The following is a 20983-nucleotide window of genomic DNA, read 5'->3' as shown; positions in this document are numbered from 1 at the left end:
CTATATGTGCTGTTGATTGCTGCTCTGTTTCTCTAGGATCCATGTGATATCCCATGATGCAAACATACTTGATTCATATTAAGTAAGATCAGCCATGGCAGAATAAGATGCAGGGGAGTTGCAGCTGTGTTGGATATGAAGTCTCTGTTCTGGATTTATGTCATGAATTGCGAAGCAAGAAAGCAAGAAGCGTTGGGTATTGGAATGCATTCTAAACCCAAATGTATTCTGAAATTGCAAACCAAGAACAGCTGTAGCCTTTATTCAGAACCCAAATTAGTGTGAAATAGCTTCCCTGTACTAGACAAAATAATCTAAAATCATGTTTCCTATGTTTTTCTGTTTTCCCTATAGTCTGGTAGGGTGAGAAAGGGTGATCAATCTTTGTTACTGTCTTCAAGTTCAATTCCATTTGTTTTAGAACTCTTGTTTGTGATAAATGAAGAAGGGTATGTGTGCTTTTGTTCTAAGAAAAATGAAGGCATGAGAAGTTATCAGGTAACAAGATTCAATTCCAGTTAGCCAAAGTAGTACTTAGCTCTGTGTCTAATTCCAATTGCCAAAAAACCTGCTGCATTATATCAAATGGTACAAAGTTGAATTCAAAGCCTGATTTAGTTATCATAAAAAGAATGAATTCTAAGTTGTCTCAAATGAATAGAAAATCATAAAGAACTTTTCTTTTAATGGAAAAAAAAAAGAGTATATATGTTACACTATGGAGTTGCAATTCGAGATGCTGCACCAGGCGGAAGGCAGACGACGCGCCATCTGAGACGGTGCACCAGGTGGAATGTAGACGGCGCGCCACAAAATTGCATATGCAATCACAGTGGCTCAGACAGCTCGCAGTCCGAGAAAGTGCATCAGGCGGAATGCAGACGGCACGCCCTTAAATTGCATATGCAATCACAATGGCTCAGTGAGGATAGTGCACTAGGCCAGTTTTGAATTGTTCAAATTGTTCATTTTGACTCTTCTAGTGCAGGTGCTTCCCTCTAATTCTTAAAGATCATAAGACGACGCACTCAAAAATTAATTAAAGAAATCCTTTGCCACGCACCACAGCCAGGTGTGCGACCCAGGTCGAACACCGGATTAGTAACGGCAAAGCCTTGGAAACCGGGGTTTGACAAACCAAAAAATAAATAAATAGGACCTTCCCTCATTTGTTGGCCAACCAATTGTTAGAAGGAAAAACTTTTTATATTATCAAATTTAAAAAAGTATAAACTTTACAATAAGGCAAATGACTTACGTGTTTTTTACGTTAACAAAACAAGACAAATCATACTTCTCAATGTGATTGGTATCGGCCATATAGTTTGAAATACCAGCCCATGCTAAATCTTTGGATAAGTTATATTTTTACAAGAATTAATTTATAATGTCATCGTAAACTACAATAAAAACATATTTTATAAAGATGATGTAATGTTAAGTTGAATGATTAAACAGAGATAAGCTAGTCGACTAAAAGACAATATTTCTACCCAAAAAGTAAAGACAATACTTCTTTTGCAGTAGCTATCTTTTGTGAAAAAACTCAAGAAGGAAAGCCAAATTTTGTTTGTTTGCCTTTTTATTTATGGTACATAAAAGGGGTGAAAGACCAAAAAAGAGGAAGGAAAGAAAGAAAGAAACTATCCTACATTATCAGTGGAACTCCTAACTAATTCCATCTGAAGATCTCTTCAAGATCTGGAGGAGGATCCTGGAGAGCAACATTTTGAACATAATTAACTGATCTAGTAATTGTCAAAAGACTGGAACCATATTGGTTTAATAATTAAGCATGCAACCGAGACGCCATGGCTATATAAATATGATTCAGAAGAAAAAAATTTTAAAGATCAAGTGAAGCACAACTCTTTTTCTTCTCCTACTGTTGAGCAAGTTAATCATGGAAAAGGAGATGGACGAGCAAATGAAAGAACTCACGGCAGCACGGATGCGCATTGTGAGATTCATTCATGGGTTCATAGAGTCTATGTCCCTGAAATGTGTGGTGGAGCTCGGAATTGCAGACATCTTTCATAAGAACAAAAAGCCCATGACACTCCAAGAGCTCGCTGCAGCTCTTCCTTTGCCGACAGTAGACATGGATCGCCTTCAAAGCTTAATGAGGTACATTGTTCACCACATGGAACTCTTCACTTATGACAGCAAGGATAGCACCTACGGGTTGAATTGCTATTCCGAGTGCCTGCTCCCAAATGAGTCCTTTATCATTTCGATGGCTCTTGGGGCATTAACAGACTGGGGACTTGGAGCTTGGATGAGTATGAATAGCAGTCTCCAAGGAGGTCCGACAGCATTCGAGAGGCTCCATGGCATGAAATACTGGGATTATTTGGCTAGTCATCCTGGCATCCATCGAAACTTGGAGGAGGCACGAGAAGGCAGCACGAAAGAGAATTTCAGTGAGATCGTAAGGAGATGTGGATCATGGTTATTTGATGGGATTGGATCTTTAGTTGATGTTGGAGGAGGAAGTGGAGCAGCTGCTATGGAGATAACGAAGGAGTTCCCAGGCATCAAATGCTGTGTTTTCGATCTTCCTCATGAGATCAGGAGGAACTCAGAGAAGAGCAGTGAAGTGGACTGGGTTGAAGGGGACATGTTTACCTCAGTGCCTCACGGTGATGCCATCCTTCTCGGGGTAAGTTCCTTGATTGAACTGCACATATGCCAATACATCTTCTTCTTGTTCAATCTGGATGCATCTCTTAATCTAGCATATGATGAATTTTCAAATTTGCAAAATAAACCATAGTGTTTTTTCTTTCTTTCTTTCTTTCTCTTTATTGCAGCATGTCCTTCACAATTGGTGTGATGAGAAGAGCATCAAAATCCTTGAGCGATGCAAGGAGGCAATTCCAGCTAAAGGAGGAAAGGTAATCATACTTGAAACTGTGATAGACATGAATCAGGGAACGAACATGTGGACTTTAATGTCGGACATGTTCATGATGGTGAATTTGGGGGGAAAAGAGAGGACCAAAGAAGAATGGGAGAAGCTCATTCACAATGCAGGCTACAGCAAATGCAAAATAACCCCATTTTCACCTTTGGCTTCTATCATTGAGGCTTACACTTACTAGTCAGTGCAGGAAACACGGATTACAGATTTTCATGTAAGGTCGTTAATAAGATTCAGCATATGCAATTGAATCACTAAGTAAGAATAAAGGCATGCTGGGCGAAAATTTCTTGCTCTTTCACCCAGCACTGCCACCATGAAGTTAATATTATAGCTGATAAATTGGCTTAAATGTCTATTTCTGGGAATAGGGCTCCTTTCCTTCTTCACGATGTAAGTTGGGAGTTTGAGAAAAGACCCAGATTTCAGTTTATATAATTATTTGTCTCTTCTTGTTTTTCGGTTTGTTGTTCTTCCAATAGCACTGTTGAAGGTGGACAGTCATTTCAATTGATCTGTCTTTGTTTCTAGAAATTTTTTTCTTCTTCCTGATATTCATATAAAATACAAAACACGTCGTTACTATTAGAAAAAGAACGAAAAATAAAAAAGAAAAATTTAGCGAGGTTAAACATTGACCTTCGCTCCACCTTTGCTTAAGCTTGCATGGCTTTGGACTTCCAAAACAACACATGAGGAAGCTGAACTCAAATTCTGTAGTGACAGTTGTGTTACGGTCATCCTTGCCAAGGAGGATGGGCAATTGGCAGCAAAGTTTGACATCCTGCTGTCGACCAAGTGAAAAAAAGAAGAAAAAAAAGAAGAAGAGAGAATATAAGTGAGAGAGAGTTCTTCTTAACTCTCAACCCCCCCCCCCCCTTCTCCCCATCTACAAACAGGGTGGGATGTGAGAGGGGTTTGCTTATAACATACAATTCTCTCTATAGAGATAGAGAGGGAGGGAGGGAGTGTGTGAGTAGTGGTTGAGTCAGGGTTGTAGTGGGTTAGTAGCCTCTTCAAGGGTTGAGAGTGAGTTTAGAATGGGTGTATAGGGTATCTAGTTTTTGATATAGGGTTGGGGTTGTTCATAACTCTACGCACTGTACAAGTTGTATATTTTCATTCTCATGGTGAAGAAGTTCTAGTACGCTTGTGGATGTAGGCAATGTCAAACCATGTAAATTGTTGTGTCTGTATTCTTTGTGTTAATTGTTTTTGCATAATTTGTGTCATAAGCACGTGGGTCCACACAGATACTTTACATATCACAACTCACGAGTACGTCCTTGCACTTTATCTTATTGATATTTTACACAAGTGGAAAAAGTGGATTGAATATCGGTATTTTCCCCAACAAGTTGTTCCACAACAATGGCAATAGGATCATTCATGGCAATGATTAAGGTGCTTACCATTAAGTAAGGTGGTCATTCCATCAGCCATAAGTCAACCTAATGGACTTAATTTTATAAAGTTGTGAGGAAGGACATGCTGTGTTTGGATCTTGTTTGTTCCTAGTAATACCCTCAATAGAGTCTATCAGAGAGGGCTTCTATCAAAAGAGAGATGTCTCCCGACGGACTTTGCTATAGAAAGAAGCACTTTCTTATGCCAATACTCGAGAGGTAATCAGGGAAGCGAACCTAGACCAACTTACCCAGTCGGTTGAGGACAGTGAATATTAAAGTGTGGCCTCCATCGCTGAAAGCGAATGTATTGCTTGCCAACGTTCTAGAAATCTCTACGCCACACCTCTATCATATTTGCCTCACTACCGAACTGAAAGATGATAAACCTTATCCCCAGTGAGTGTAAGAGCACCCCTTAGTCAATTTTCAAGAGCTCCTAGCAAGCACTCACAACTCATCCATGGCGTTAAGCGAAAATTAGCTCGCCCAATCAAAGAGAAACGGAACTAATTTCGTTGCAACTCGTACTCCTATTGCGGAATTACAATCCTGTGATGCGTACCAGCCTGTATTGGAGAAGGGAGGGAATCAATCTCATGCAACAACGAACTCCCCATCACTCCCGCATAAGATTTGTCCCCACCCATTGTGGTATGATCACCATTGACAGCCTCTTCAGGAGGCTTCAAACACAAGAAGACAAACTCCCTAGGCACCCCCGAATTCCCCAGAGCTTCTCTCTCCTCCATGTTTTCTCTCGGGGAGCATTATAATTAGACTTGAAATGCAAAGAAACAACTACTTTTTTGCCACGAACTATGATTTCATACTCCCTCTTCTAAGCTGAATCTCTTAATCTAGGATCGATAACTACCAAAAACTGCAAATATACCATAGTTTTTTTCTTTCTATGTTGCAATATATCCTTCACGATTGGTGTAATGAGAAGAGTGTGAAAATCCTTGAGCGATGCAAGGAGGCAATTCCAGTTGCAGGAAGGTAATATAGTTGAAATGGTGATAGACATGAATTAAGAAATGGACGCATCCTTAGCTTTAATGGCAGACTTGTCCTTGATGGTGAATTTTGGAGGAAAAAAGAGGACAAATGAAGAATGGGAGAAGCTCATCCCCAATGCAGGCTACAACAAAATATGTCGGTGTGGGTCTATCTTTGAAATCGGGTTCAAGGTTTTGAGTTAGAACATAACAGTTGTCCCCCACACCTTTTTATTGTAAATCCCTCCCTTATTGCCTCTAGTATTCCTCTAGAGAGCATATTATAAGTTATTTTTTGACCCCAAAAAAAAAATCAACCTTTCTACCAAAAAAATCAATCAATTCAACCCTCTAAGACACCCCCTCCAAAAGAAGAAGAAGAAGAAGTTGAGTACATCACTGCTGACATCTGTCATTTGGGGCCCTATTTTACTGATTGTAATTTTGTTAAAATTCTAGGACTACCAATAGTAGTGTGCATGTCCTAGCCCAGAGGGCCTAGTTGTTGGTGATACAATTGTTTGGCCCATTTCTACTTTTTGGCTGATGGACCTTGTAGCCTTAGACTTGGTTTTATCCTCTGAATACAATCAATAAATATATTTACTACAAAAAGAAAAAAGAAAAAAAACAGATGTATGAGTTGAGATCCGAATTAGAAACCTTTGGAGATGCTGAACTAGAATTTAAACCTGACCAAATCAATAGGCTTGGTTTACTTTTTTTCGCTAAAAGGGTCATTTTATAACGAAAAGAAGAAAAAAAAAAGAAATACAACAATTAGTACCTACCTTGCTCACCCGCAACAACAGTTGCCCCCAATACACCCTTCTTCACTGGTTTCTACTCATAATTGACAACAACTAAACCATCAGAAACGAAATGTAAGATGTCTAGATGCATCCAAATCAAGATCTTTAAGAAAAGCTTCATAGCAATAGTTACATAGCAGCACTATCCTCTCCCAATGGGAGGCTCTGATGCACTATGGATACTTTCTCTAAAGCTGCATCTATCTTCTTGAATTCCTCTGCCATAGAACCCTTTTTACTTGTTACTACTTTCTTCACTGCATGAGCCTTCTTCGGACGATCAGGTTTTTGACGAGGAGAACCTTCAACCCGCACTGATATAGACGAAGACGAAAGTGGAAGAACTACTTTCAATTGCAAAGTTTCATCATTGACCGAACTCTCCAGCCTGGCCAAATTCTGATGGGCTCCACAACAATCCAAATCATCCTCCCTAGTTCCTTCAATGGCCGAACTTCTAATAATATTTGCAACTTCAGGTCCTACCAATGAACACCCCAAAGAAGGGTTTCCAATTTGCTTAGAACTCTTACTTGCAACAAGCACATTTTGAAATTCAAATGGAGTGGCCGAACCACTTTCGAGCTTATCTGTAGGTCCCACTAGTGAACTCCCAAAAAAAGTTTACCAATTGAATTAAAACATTTTGCCGTATCTAAGTAATTTTGAATTTCAAAACTAGAGTCCACGGCCAAAGAAGCTGCTTCAAAATTATTCAAATTCTGTTGGTCCCGCATGACCCCACTTGAAGCTCCAAACTAGAGTTCACGTTTGGTTTGGTTTACTTTCAATTAAAGAACCGATTTGATCTTTGATCGATTTAGTTTCAAGTCCTATCATCATTCCATGAAACTGAAATAAAATACCAACTGAACCCAACTCCTTGTTCATACAGAATTTTTTACCCTAGTTAAGGGCCTTATGGAAAATTTTATAGTCCTATTCTTCTGTTTAGAGTCTACTTTTTGAGTTATCATAATTTTCATTGGAGAATTCCACTTTGTCATGTGCTCAATGTGGCATGTCTAGTTAGTCACAAAACTACCTTTAGGTTCTTGAAAATTTTATTTTATTTTTGCGGGTTCAAATGAAATTTTGTTGACAAAGCAAGACCCATCATGGTCTAAGTGATGGTCTCTGAGATCCACAGTTGGGTTAACCTATCTATCTCGTGCTAGATGGGGTGCTTTAAGCTAAGATTTCTACAATGAAGTTGTTAATGACTAAAATGGTCATTCTATGCCCCGAACGCGGGGGGGGACCCGGGGGGGGCGGGGCAAAGCAAGCAGAAGGGCCCCCCGAAAGAGAGTAGTAGGAGGCCAGGTTCCCCCACAACCTAGCGGTTTAAACCCACCACAAAGACCCGAACCAGGGGCGGTACATACTGGCAATACGATCTCATTGAGTAGTGAGATCAATATGGCGACTTGTCGTGGGCGCCTCGACCCCGGTCGAGCTCGTTTGCGGGTTCGTGGGGGGGCGCGGCGGTCGGATCAACGAAGTTATAATTCCTATAAACAAAATTAAGCTGATAATCGTTAAAATGAAAACTAAAGGATGAAAATCCTGGGGAAAAAATCGTCTTCTGTGCGCATCTCTTTGCTGTGCACAGCAGTGCGGCACCACATTTGACAAGTGTTAAATTCTTAATTAATGACTCAGATTAAAAAGCTGAGTTTTAAATGAAAAATACCCACATTTATGACCCGTTTTAGCCAATCCCACCCGTTTCTGAAAAACAAGGAAAACCGACCTAAAATTTTCTCATCGTTTGCTATTTCAACTCTATCTTCTTCTAGCAATACTTTCTACTCAAAAACAGAGGCGACTATGTTAAGTTGAACTAAATTAAAGATTCAAAATCTAGGGTTTTATTGTGATACCAAGGATCAATTCTAAACATTACAAAAACCCTATCTCTACTACCACTTGTCAAACCAGAACCCAAATGTACCAACGATGTATTTCAATTCAGAAAACTTTCTCTTCATTACCATACTAATTAATTCCCTGCTGCATGAATTTCAAGCCTCAGTGATTCCAGCACCACCTTGATTGGATTCACATCCTCTGTAATTCCTTTCCCTACAATTCCCTGTAATTCCCTCATAGGATTGTGCCATGTGGCATTTAAGTAATCCAATGATACCCAACAAACTAGAGTTTAAATAAAATTCAAATTTATGGGTGGGTTTAAATAAAATTCTAATTTAGTTTAAATTGGATAATCATTGGATTACTTAAATGCCACATGGCACAATCCTACGAGGGAATTACAGGGAATTGTAGGGAAAGGAATTACAGAGGATGTCAATCCACCTTGATTATACCCCTATTCCATAGATTTGGGGCTTGAATCTAAGGATTGAATCGCCAGTAAATAACTAGCGATTTCAGCAATTTTTTTCAAGTGCACAGAATTAAAAGAAAAAAAGAATTAGTAGAGGAAAAATTTTCAGAGGAAGGAGGACAAAACCTGGATACACAACTTTGAGTAGTAGTAAGGTAATCACTCTTTTTATTCAAATTATTATATAGGGTTAGACAAAAGGAAGTTCGTATCTTACCAGGAAAATAAAAGCATCATCAGCCTCCGATTTGGAGTGGGAAACCATGAATTGCAAACGGGGAAGAAGGCAGTGAGAGGGAAGAAGATAGAGTTGAAATGGCAAACTATGAGAAATTTTCAGGTCGGTTTTCCCGTATTTTAGGAAACGGGTGGGGTTGGCTAAAAGAGTCATAAATGTGAATTTTTTTTTGCATTTAAAACTCAGCTTTTTAATCTGAGTCATTAATTAAGAATTTAACACTTGTCAAACTGTGGTGTCGCACTGTTGTGCACAGCAGAGAGATGTGCACAACAGACGATCTTTTCCCAAGTTCTAGACACCAAATAGTTTTCTGTTGTGTAATCACCACAATAAAAGTGTGATTGAGAGTGCTTTCTTCCCTCCAAATCATTTCGCTATAATAAGAGACCAATATTAAATCCTTTGCATCTCTACCCTCAAGAGTTTTCAGAATAAACTAGTGCCATGCAGTCCTCGTTTGTTGACCAACAAGGCAATAATTTATAAAAATTTTATTTTATCAAAGCTTCAAACAGAAAGAAAGAAGAAAAAGAAGAAGAAAAAAAAAATCCATGATTAGATTAAGTAGAAGCAAGACTACGTGCTGTTTATATTAATGGAACAAAACAAATTTTACTTCCCAACATGATAGATATTGGCTCTATTGTTCAAGATTCTACTCCACCGTAGATGGGTGGATAAGTTCTTTCTTTAAGAGAATTAATTTACAATCTCATTGCAGACTGCAATAATAACATTTCTTTTTCAATAAATATGAGATAATGTTGGAGGGAATGATTAAACAGACCAACATATATTTTTTTGACTACACCAGTGACAGGAAACTATACATTACCTTAGAGGACTCCTCAATATGTCCGCCAAAATGAATAATCAGGATAAGGCTTCTAGAGAGCAACATTTTGAATAAAATTTTCTTTTCTGTAGAATCATTTTAAATAAAATTAAGTATACAAGAAATGAGTCGCCATAGCTATAAATATCACTCAGAGGCGAAAATTTAAAGATCAAACGAAGCACTAATCTTTTTCTCCTGCCGTAGAGCAAGTCAATCATGGAGAAGCAGATGGACGAGCAAATGAAAGAACTTATGGCAGCACGGATGGGCATTGTGAAATTCGTTCATGGGTTCATGGAGTCAATGTCCCTGAAATGTGTGATGGAGCTTGGAGTTGCAGACATCATTCATAACCAAAAAAAGCCCATGACACTCCAAGAGCTCGCTGCTGCTCTTCCTTTGCCGACAGTAGACATGGATCGCCTCCAAAGCTTAATGAGGTACGTCGTTCACTACATGGGTCTCTTCACTTTGGACAACAAGGATGGCACCTATGGGTTGACTCGCTACTCTGAGTGTCTACTCCGAGATAGCGGGTCCTTTATCGTTCCAATGATTCTTGGGGGACTAACCGAGTGGGGAGTGGGAGCTTGGATGAGTATGGGTAGCAGCATCCAAGGAGGTCCAACAGCATTCGAGAGGCACCATGGCATGAGCAACTGGGAATATTTGGCTAGACATCCTGATGTCGCTCGAATGTTCAATGAAGGTCAAGAAGGCAACACGAAAGAGATTTTTCGTGAGATCTTAAGGAGATGTGGATCATGGTTATTTGACGGGATTGGATCTTTAGTTGATGTTGGAGGAGGAAATGGAGCAGCTGCTAAGGAGATAGCAAAGGAGTTCCCAAGCATCAAATGCTGTGTTCTTGATCTTGCCCAGGTGATCAGGAGCAACTCACAGAAGAGCAGTGAAGTGGACTGGGTTGAAGGGGATATGTTCACCTCGGTGCCTTGCGCTGATGCCGTCATACTCAAGGTGAGTTCCTCATAATTGACCTTTTTTTATTTTTCTTTTCAAGATAGTCTGTGTTTGAGAGGTGTGTTTTCTGGCAGTATATCCTTCACGATTGGTGTGATGAGAAATGCATGAAAATCCTTGAGCAATGCAAGAAGGCAATTCCAGCTGGAGGAAAGGTAATTATAATTGAAATGGTGATAGACATGAACACAGAAATGGACATGTCCCCAGCTTTAATGGCAGACATGTTCTTGATGGTGAATTTTGGAGGAAAAGAGAGGACAGCAGAAGAATGGGAGAAGCTCATTCACAACGCAGGCTACAGCAAATGCAAAATAACCCCTTTTTTACCTCTGGCTTCTATAATTGAGGCTTATCCTTAGTAGTTAGTAGCCAGAGAAGGGCACTTGGATTTAAAGATTTTCATATTGAGTCATGAATAAGATTCAAGCATATGCAATTGAATCACTAGTAAGAATAAAGGCGAGCTGGGTGACATTCCCATACAGTACTGTTCGAACATGAAGCGAAGTTTCAGTTTATATAATTGTCTTTTCTTCTTGTTTGGTTTGTTGTTCTTTCAAGTTCCAATAGCAATGTTAAAGGTGGTCATAAATTTGAATGGATTTGTCTATGTTTCTAGAGTTTGTTTTCTGATGTTCATATACAACACAACACACTTTGTTACTTCGAGAAAAAGAATGGAGAGGAAAAATGAAAGAGCTTGTGAGGTTAAACATTGACGATGGGGGCAGGTGATTTTCGATAACGTGAACGTTGGGTACTCCACCTATATGGAATTTTGGTGTCGAAAAATAATAAGACAAACTAAACTTGTAATTTTAGGTTTAGGGTTCAACTTTAAAAATAGGATTCAAGTTAATGGGCATTTAAGTCATTTTAACACGTAAGGGGTAACTTTAAGATAAAACATTTCGGCAAAATTTGCCTGGAATTTCGCCCAGTTTGGAGAATATTGAATCGAAAGCTACACCGAAAAATGAAGTTCAACAAAATCACCGGAAAATCGTAAATGTCACTGGAAAAATGCCGAATCGGCAAAAACCCGGCAAAAATCGACAATGAACCTGCAAAATGTCGTCGACCGTGTTTAGCACTTCAACTTCATGGTCGAAATCCTTCAATCACCTGCGAAATCCTTGCTTTGATGCAGAAGACTGAAGAAGAAAAAGATGATGAATTCAAAAAAATCAAACTCTGCAACTCAAACTCCAACAGTGTTTTAAAAGGTGCAATATATGCCCGAAACCCTTCAATCTTCTGTTGTTCACTTGTTCTTCACTTATTCTCTTCTCTCAATGCTAAAATCACCCAAACTACTGCCTGTAATAAAATCCTTTGCAAGAACCACCGCCTGTTTCTCCTCTTTTTATTCGTTTAAAATCTCAGTGAAGAGTGAGTGAAGATGTGGAGAGTGAAGTGTATCCCACGCATGCACACAACCTTACTTTAAAAAATGAAAATTGTAGATAAAAAAATCATAAGATATGAAGTTTATCCCACAAGCAAGCATGCAGGCAACCAAACTTTGAAAAATGAAAAAAGAATAAATATCTTATCTTTTCTTGGCGTGATGATGGAAATGGATTGGGAAATTTTGAATTTTATTAAAAGTGGGTGAGACTCTAGATTGCGTGTCATACTTTCATAATAATAGGGATTGAGGAATCGGGATTTGAGAAATTGAATGAGAGAAGGAATCTCGAAAAATTTTTACCAAGGCGAACTAGGCAAACTCAGGCGAGATTTCGTTCATTAGGTAACTTGATCATTCCATGAATTTAATTTGACTTTTGTTAATAGTCGCAAACAGTATTTGACGGTGTTGGATCTAGACTTACTTTTAGTAACATCAAGGACACAATCCAAGTTTGGGCTTTATTAAAGGGACCTAGTGTACCAACGGGGTTAGTCTAAGTGGTAAGCAGCTAGGTCCGCTTAAGCAAGGTTCCGGTATCGAAACCTTGTGGATGCAAAAATCCTCCGCTGGGAGACTCACCCACCACAGCTAGGTGTGCGACTCGGGTCGAAGACCGGATTAGTCTAGGCAAAGCCTTGGAACCATGGAACGAAAGTTCGTTCGTTTTGCCATGTTCGCTAGGCGGCGAACGGGCGAATTCAGCGAATTGGAAGAAAAGTCATTTATTATATATAACACCCACACGTCAACGTCAATTTTTATGTACAATTTTAATAACATAAAATATTAATAGTCTGACTTTTTTTTGTCTACAAATCATTAATGCAAATTTTGAAAAAACAGCAAAAACCCTTCAATGAGTCCCATCATGTATCTGCAAACTGCAAAACATTGATTGAAAATTTAAAAAAATAATAAAATATTGATCTTGTTAAATCAATATACTATTGTTTATGTTTTGCTTTTCTTGTTTTTTATAATCTTGTGGTTTAACAACTGCCACGTGTGGCTCAAATATCAATTAACACTCCAACCACAAATTAAAGAACACGGAAAATGATGAGAAATACGATATTTCGCCGATTCGGCGAGATTTTGCCGAGATTTCGGCGATATATGGAAAATATCGTTTCGCTAGGGAGAGAAACCACCGAATTTCGGCGAAATTTTGCGAAATTCGGCGAAATTACTTTCCATGCTTGGAACCGGGGTTGGCAACAAAAAATAAAAAACTAAAAAAAAATAAAGGGCCCTAGTGTAAAATTATTTTTATTTTTACGTGAGCATTTGCAAAGCTGATGGTATTATTTGTTCGCAACTGTTAGACGTGCACTCCCTACAACAACGTGAGCCATGGAGAGGTTACACCATGGGATTCCAACTTAGGGTATCAAGTTCATACGAATCATACCATTTGCCATTAATGAATTGATACCCTAAGATGATAGCCTACTCATCACAGAGCATGCCCTGTTGGCATGTTGTATTAAAGTTGTCATAATGAGTTACCTCACTTTTAGGAATCCTCCGGGTCAGTCATAATTTTCATTATAAAATACAATTTTGTTATGTGATTAATGTGGCAATCATGTCTAGCGAGCCACAACTACCTCCACATGATTTGAGTGAAACGAAATTTGGTTGAAAGTGCAATACTCGAAAAAACATCCTGTCCACATATATACTAAATAATTACCTGAGAAAACAAAATAAATATAAGAATATGATGATTTTTTAAAATTTTAAATTAAGCTTAAATCTTAGCCAATCATTTGGTACAAAAATGCACTATTGTACACAGCAGAGGATTTTTTTCCAACATGGTTTGCATAATAAGCTGTTCTAAGAGCCATAGAGTTAAAATGGGTTCAACCATCTATCTTGTGCGGACCCTCTAAGGTAAGACGTCTACAATAAAATTATATTTCATAGGAACAAAATCAAACTGAATACTTAATGAATCGTGAAGTAAACGAAAAATCCTAAATAACCCAAAACAATTTTGTGTTGAATGTGATCACCATACTAAGGATTTGACTGATGGGTTCTATATTTCTTCTAAATTGATGAGTAGATTTTATATCTATTAATTAACTGGTTTTATTTCTATAATTTTGGTTATTTTTTATGTATTTCTTAGTAAATGCTGATTAAGATTTATTATTTGTACTTATAAGAAATCAACAAAATCTACAAAGGTATTATTAGAAAATTTTGTGAAAAGAATCTTAAAGAACCAAGCTGAATTTTATTCTACTAAAAAAGAAAAGTCTTTTTCATGTGTCCTATCCATTAGACAATGGATGTTTTCATTCTTTTTTCTTTCCTTTTGCGTTTTTCCTTTCCTATCTCGTGTTCCAAAAAAATAAAAAAAGAAAAAAAGAAAAAAAGAAAGAAAGAAAAAAGAAGAAGAAGAATCGAAGTGTATGTGATGTGAGAAAATTTACGGAATAAAGACATGTATTAAAGTCAATAATCAATGATGCATGTATCATAATACAATTAATATGGAACAAGTAGCGGGAATCGAACCCGCATCATTAGCTTGGAAGGCTAGGGGTTATAGTCGATGTTGATTCATGATTTTGAATGTCTCTAATTCAAAACCGAACATGAAACTTTGATTTCATTTGGCTCATTTATGGAAGATGGATAGATTCCTTGATCTAAGGCATGAAAGAAATTTGAAAATATATATATATATATATATATATATATATATAGATCCATAACATCTATGAGTTAAAGTAGACTCTAGAGGCTTCCTTAAGTAAAAAACGTGGAGAGAAGTATTCTGTGCATGCTTTAGGTTTTATTTCCTATTTAGTACTAGGTCGAAGAAGGAAGAAGGAAAAAAAAAACCCGTTTTTGAGTGTTTCTGTCTAGTTTAGATCAAGTTCTTCATCAGAAGGTCATGGTGTCCGATTGAGCTGATTTTTGGACAAGACCTACATAACTTCTTATTTTTCAAATCCAAGGGTGGAATTGTGCATTTGAGCTCTTGAAGTCAATCCTATTTGTATGCCAAATCCTTGCTTGGTTCAGTCGTAAGATTAGGAAATTAGAATTATACCAAATTAAGTCAAGTAAAGAAAATAAGAACATCGGCTTTAGGACGTTTTGGAGAAGGGTAGATGACGAACTTTGGAGACGTTGGTTGGATTTGGAGACTTGGAACTCTTCTGTTATGTTATTAATTTTTCTAGGAACCAGATGTAGCCTAATTTTTTATTTTCACTCTTGAATTCATCCATATATTTCTGATATTGTTTTCATTGATTAAGTATTCAAGATTCCATTCTTATCTACGAGTCTCTTTCGAGTACTAATAGAAATTCGCTCAATTGCTAACCCATTATATTTCTAAACAACTATACAACAACAACAACAACAACAACAATAAGCCTTGTTCCAACTAAATGGGGTCGGCTACATGGTTTCTTGCCCTCCAATCAGTTATGTTCGAGGCAATGCTAGATACAAGGCCTAAGCTGTACATATCCTTTCTCACCACTTCTCCTGAGGTTATCTTAGGTCTACCCCTAGCTCTTCTAGTTCATTCAATATGGATTATATCACTTCTCCGTACAGGGGCATTTATAGGTCTCAATTGAACGTGGTTGTGCCACCTCAAACGACTTTCTCGAGCTTATCACTTATGGGAACAACTCCCAAACTAATTCTAATATGATCATTTCTTATCTTATCCATCCTAGTTTTGCCACTCATCCATCTTAGCATCCTCATTTATGCTACATTGAGTTTATTTATATGATTATTTTTAACAGCCCAACACTCTGTACCATACATCATAGTTGGTCGAACAACGGTCCTATAAAATTTTCCTTTAAGCTTTAATGGAATACGCCTATCACATAAGACCCCGAATGCACCTTCCACTTCATCCACCCTATTTTGATTCTTTGGGAAACCTCATCCTCTAAATCACCTCTTTAACTTATTATTGAACCTAGATACCTAAAACAATCACTCTGAGGAATCTCTTTATCGTCAAGTATCACCACCTCATCATCTGCCTGATCATGACTAAAGTTACAAACAAGATATTTCTGTCTTCGATCTACTAAGTTTAAAGCCTTTTGATTCCAAAGTTACTCTCCGTGATTTTAATTTGGTACTAATCCCCACTTGGGTCTCATCAATCAACACAATATCATCTGCAAAAAACATACACCATGGGACTTCATCTTGAATGTCTTTGGTTAATTCATCCATTACCAATGCAAATAGATATGGGTTTAAAGTTGACACTTGATGTAGCCCAACTGTTATCGAAAATTCATTACTTTGTCTCCCCACTGTTCTAACACTAGTCACCGAACCATCATACATATCCTTAACTATATCTACAAATTTACTAGCAACACTTATTTTCTCTAGTACTTGCCAAATTAACACGCTAGAGACTCTATCATAAGCCTTTTCTAGGTCAATAAATATCATATGAAGGTCTTTCCTAAACAACTATAAGATCATTAAATTCGATGATAACTAACATCCTTTCGATCCTAAAATTGAGGCACCTTTTCGAAGGAACTCAAAAGGAAAGAAAGACAGAACCATCTGATCTTCCACTTTTAGAGCAATGAATCCTGAAAATAATCCACCACTTCTTGAAGTTGAAGCACTAAGGTGCAAGACTTTGGGAGAGTATGTTACACCAACTGTGAGAGATAATAAGACAGCTATAAGGTATCCAACTGTAGCAGCTAAAAAATTTGAAATCAAGCCTACTATCATCACAATGGTGCAAAATAATCAATTTTATGGATTGCCAAGTGAAGACCCAAATCTTCACATTGATGGGTTCTTTGAATTTTGAGTGACACATTCAAGAACAACGATGTTATTGATGATGTCATAAGATTGAGATTATTCCATTTCTTATTAAGGGGCAAGGCTAAGAGTTGGTTGCATTCTCTACACCTCAGATCCATCTCTACTTGAGATCAAATGGCTCATAAATTTTTGGTAAAATTCTTTCCACTAGCTAAGACTGCTAGTTTACTAACAAATATCTCTACTTTTTTGTAGCATGATTCAGAAACACTATTTAAGGAATGGGGAAAAATTCAAGAACTTGTTAAGGAAATGCTCACACCATGGAATAGAGTAGTAGAGGCAAGTTCAAATTCTTATAATGACCTATCTAGTCCAACCAGAACATTAGTTGATATTGCTATAGTAGGATGATCAATCATAAACAAGGATCCAACATAAATTTTTGATATCTTGGATGTTGAGGCCTCAAATGCATATCAAAGGCCAAGGAATAGAGTTGCCCCAAAAAGAATTATGCAGAGGAATGACATTGATCCCATGATAGCCATGGCCATCCAATTTGAAACATTAACAAAGCAAGTGGGGTTGTTAGCAACTCAAGACACCACCACCCGGTCATGGAACATAACCAACCGAAATACGCACAACGACGCCCAGCAAACGAAACCAGGGGGCCAAACGATATTTACCAGTCGGCGATATCTCGCGATATATCGCGATATTTCGAAAAAACATCATTTTTTTAGTTTTTTTTGTGTGTGGTTTTTATACTATTTCTTGCACTTTTTAGGCGATTTCTCTCGCGATTCTATCACAATCTTACCAATTTTATCACAATGATTCAAGACTCAAAAGTTAATGTGCTAAATGTAATTGGGAGAAGAATCTACATAGAATAACTTATAAATAGGAAAACTTTTTATAGCAAAATCTTCAAGATTAATGGGCAATCTTACCAACTATATTCTAGTTCTCAAAAGTCAACATGCCAAATGTGGTTAGGGAAGAGTATATACATGAAATAATTTATGGAAACAATTTAAATTATGAAGAGATTTTGTAATAGAATCGTCGGTTAATCATTCCAACAATGTCCGAATGATTTAGGCCTTAGAAGGTAACATGTTAAATGTGGCTAGGCAGGAGATTTAAATGGAAATATTTATTAAGAAATAATTTAAATTATCAAAGTCAACATGCCAAATGTGATTAGGGAAGAGTGTATACATGAAATAATTTATGGAAACAATTTAAATTATTAATGAATCTTATAAAAGAATCTTCAGAGTGATTTGATAATCGTTCCAATTATGTCCTAAGCTCCTAATGATGTAGGCCTCATAAGGTAACATATTAAATGTGACTAGGTAAGAGAATTTAAATGGAATAATTTTTAGGAAATAATTCAAATTTACCACATATTTGCATCAGATTAGATAGGCATCAAATTTACCAAAATTATTGAGTAAAAATACTCAAAAAAATTAGGGGCAAAATTTCTATACGGGGGGCGAAATATCACCGAGATATCGGCGATATCGGACCGCCGGGTAGCGAACCGAAAATCCAAACTCGTTCCATGCCTCCAGTTATAATATGCAACTATTGTAAAGGAGCACATTATAGCAATGAATGTCAAATGGGTAATACTTTTGAGCAAAATCAGTTGAGCAATCAAAGTATGTGGGGATTTTAACTGGCAAAATAATCCATACTCTAATACATACAATCAAGGGTAGAGAAACCATCCAAACTTTAGATGGAAAAACAATCAAAATACCGAAAGACCACCTGAAAATCAACAAGCTGCAACTTCAGAAGAAAGCTGAATGGGAAGATGCTCTTGAGAAAATGACTACAATTTCTTCACAATTTATGCAAAAATAAGAGTCTACAAATCAAAATATTTTTGCATCCATTAAAAGTTTGGAGTTTAAATGGGGCACATCGCCCAAGGAATGAATCAGAGGCACAAAGGATCTTTACCTAATAGTACTCAGACAAATCCTAGAGAGCTTGTAAATGCTATTGAGCTTCAAAGCGAAAAAATATTAGAAGAACCTTTCAAGACGACCATAGTAACTGAACCCCCTTTGGGAAAATATGATTGGTATTTTAACATTTATTTCAAATATAGCATACCCAAATTGTGGGGTTTTAGACTGAGAAAACACATTTTTATATGTTAAGAAGTTTCGTATCATTTACACTTGAGAAAGGGGGTGTGACATTGATTGGTTTGAACATGTAAGTTCAAGATCAATGATTGAACTGGACACTTCAGTTTTAGAAACCTCAAAGAGATAAAATGTAAAAACATGTAGAGGTAAGATTCTTATGAATCGTTTGTATAAACCCTTACTTAGTGTTTAGCTTTATAGCAAAGCCGAATTCAAAGCCACAAGGTCAAGGAAGAAATGAAAGATAATTGGCATCTATAAGGACAAAAATAAGCCCTAAACAATAGCATAAAATATTTGATAATGTTTAGTTATTAAATGGGTGTCATATTAATGATACCGATAGGTATGTCTATACCTTATTTCATCTTAATAGGAGTATTTATATGAATAATGTGCTAACAATGGGATTAATCTTGATATGTGAAATCAGCTAAGGCATTTCTAAAGTCTAGGTTTGATACTAAAGACATGAGTGAGACTGATGTGATTTTGAGAGTCAAGATAATTAGAAGAGAAGATGAAATACTTCTGTCTCAAACCCATTATGGGATATGGATAGTTAAATGAGTTAATCCATTTAGCTAGTTGGATATGTTGGATGGGTAGATCTATTTAAGATCTATATATATTGGGTTCTAACCCAAGAAATGTATCTATTTCTAGAGGATATTCTATTTTCATCGCTTTAGAGGAAAATAGTGAAGAAGTAGAGTGACTTCGGCATTTTCTAGAAGGTATTCCGGTTTGGCAAAAACCAATGCATGTGATTTACATACATTATGATAATCAAATTGCACAAAATGCGGTGTATGACGAAAAATCTAGATATCGTGAGGCAATTGATCTTAAATGATATATTTTCCATAGATTTTGTAAAGTCAAAGGAAAATATTGTGGATCCGCTGAAAAAAGGCTTGTCAAGAGAACTAGTAAACTGTGCATCGAGGGGAATATAATGGGGTTAAAAGCCTTAACCTAAATAAAGAGACTCCAGGGTGGAAACCTAACCTAGCGACTTGGAGATCTCATGGGCCGAATTTTTCTAATGATTCTTGGGGCATTAACCAACAAGACTTGGAGCTTGGATGAGTATGAGTAGCAGTCTCCAAGGAGGTCCAACAGCATTTGAGAGGCACCATTGCATGAGCAACTGGGATTATTTTCCTAGTCATTTTGATATGAATCGAACGTTCAATGAGTTACAAGAAGGCAACATGAAAGAGATCTTTCGTGAGATCTTTAGGAGATGTGGATCATGGTTATTTGACGGGATGATCTTTAGTTGATGTTAGAGAAGGAAATGGAGCAGCTGCTAAGGAGATGGTAAAGGTGCTCCCAAGCATCAAATGCTATATTTTGGATCTTGCTCATGTGATCAGGAACAACTCAGAGAAGAGCAATGAAGTGGACTGGGTTGAAGGGGATATGTTCACCTCGCTGCCTCATGTTGATGTTGTCCTTCTCAAGGTGAGTTCAAATACATCTTAGGATTACATACATAACCTTATCCATACAAGATGAACTCTTTATTTCAAAGATATTCTATGTTTGAGAGGTGTGTTTTGCAGAGGAAATACACTCGCACCAATTGATACGTGAGTTTAGATCCTCTCCACCCCGGCAGTTATTCCAACCCCCATCCCCCACCCTTTGAGTTGGGCTAACACATGGCTTGCCTATGGCACACGGGCAGGCCAACCTAGAGGGTGAGGGGATGGGGGACAAGCTGCCTGGGTGGAGAGGATCTTTGTTATTGACATGCAGAGAATTGATACAGTAATCAGTACAAAAAATTAACCAAGATGTGAAGACACAATAATTTACGTGGTTCGGCATAGTGGTCTATGTCCACAGGGCAAGCACATGAAACCAATTCAGTGATAGGAAAAATTACAATGGACAGACCTCACTTATACTAATGTGGGACCCACTCAACAAGGATCTCACTTTGACAATATTACCCTAACTGCTCTACCTAAAATGATACATAAAATATAAGAAGATAGTATACCCAGAAGACCCTAT

General features: G+C 37.4%; 2 protein-coding genes across 2 annotated transcripts; both read left to right on the top strand.

Annotated features, from left to right (window-relative positions):
* Positions 1-1863: 1863 nt before the first annotated feature.
* On the top strand, positions 1864-3291 carry LOC149016818 ((RS)-norcoclaurine 6-O-methyltransferase-like). The gene is made up of 2 exons (XM_089156474.1): positions 1864-2662; positions 2814-3291. The coding sequence occupies exons 1-2, from the start codon at positions 1904-1906 to the stop codon at positions 3102-3104; spliced, it is 1050 nt and encodes a 349-aa protein (XP_089012600.1). The 5' UTR covers positions 1864-1903; the 3' UTR covers positions 3105-3291.
* Positions 3292-9756: 6465 nt separating this feature from the next.
* On the top strand, positions 9757-11166 carry LOC149016817 (3'-hydroxy-N-methyl-(S)-coclaurine 4'-O-methyltransferase-like). The gene is made up of 2 exons (XM_089156380.1): positions 9757-10549; positions 10627-11166. The coding sequence occupies exons 1-2, from the start codon at positions 9788-9790 to the stop codon at positions 10912-10914; spliced, it is 1050 nt and encodes a 349-aa protein (XP_089012506.1). The 5' UTR covers positions 9757-9787; the 3' UTR covers positions 10915-11166.
* Positions 11167-20983: the final 9817 nt, after the last annotated feature.

The sequence above is a fragment of the Hakea prostrata genome, chromosome 5, assembly GCF_041222555.1.
Source record: "Hakea prostrata isolate BN-2017 chromosome 5, UWA_Hpros_2, whole genome shotgun sequence".
Lineage (NCBI taxonomy): Eukaryota > Viridiplantae > Streptophyta > Magnoliopsida > Proteales > Proteaceae > Hakea > Hakea prostrata.
The sequence above is the reverse complement of the archived record's forward strand: the minus strand, read 5'-3'. Positions and strand labels throughout refer to the sequence as shown.

Excerpts from the sequence above, each read along its gene's own strand:
- LOC149016817 (XM_089156380.1), top strand. The coding sequence starts at position 9,788 with ATGGAGAAGCAGATGGACGAGCAAATGAAAGAACTTATGGCAGCACGG. Across the intron at positions 10,550-10,626 it reads CTGATGCCGTCATACTCAAG|TATATCCTTCACGATTGGTG; the intron begins GTGAGTTCCTCA and ends GTTTTCTGGCAG.
- LOC149016818 (XM_089156474.1), top strand. The coding sequence starts at position 1,904 with ATGGAAAAGGAGATGGACGAGCAAATGAAAGAACTCACGGCAGCACGG. Across the intron at positions 2,663-2,813 it reads GTGATGCCATCCTTCTCGGG|CATGTCCTTCACAATTGGTG; the intron begins GTAAGTTCCTTG and ends TCTTTATTGCAG.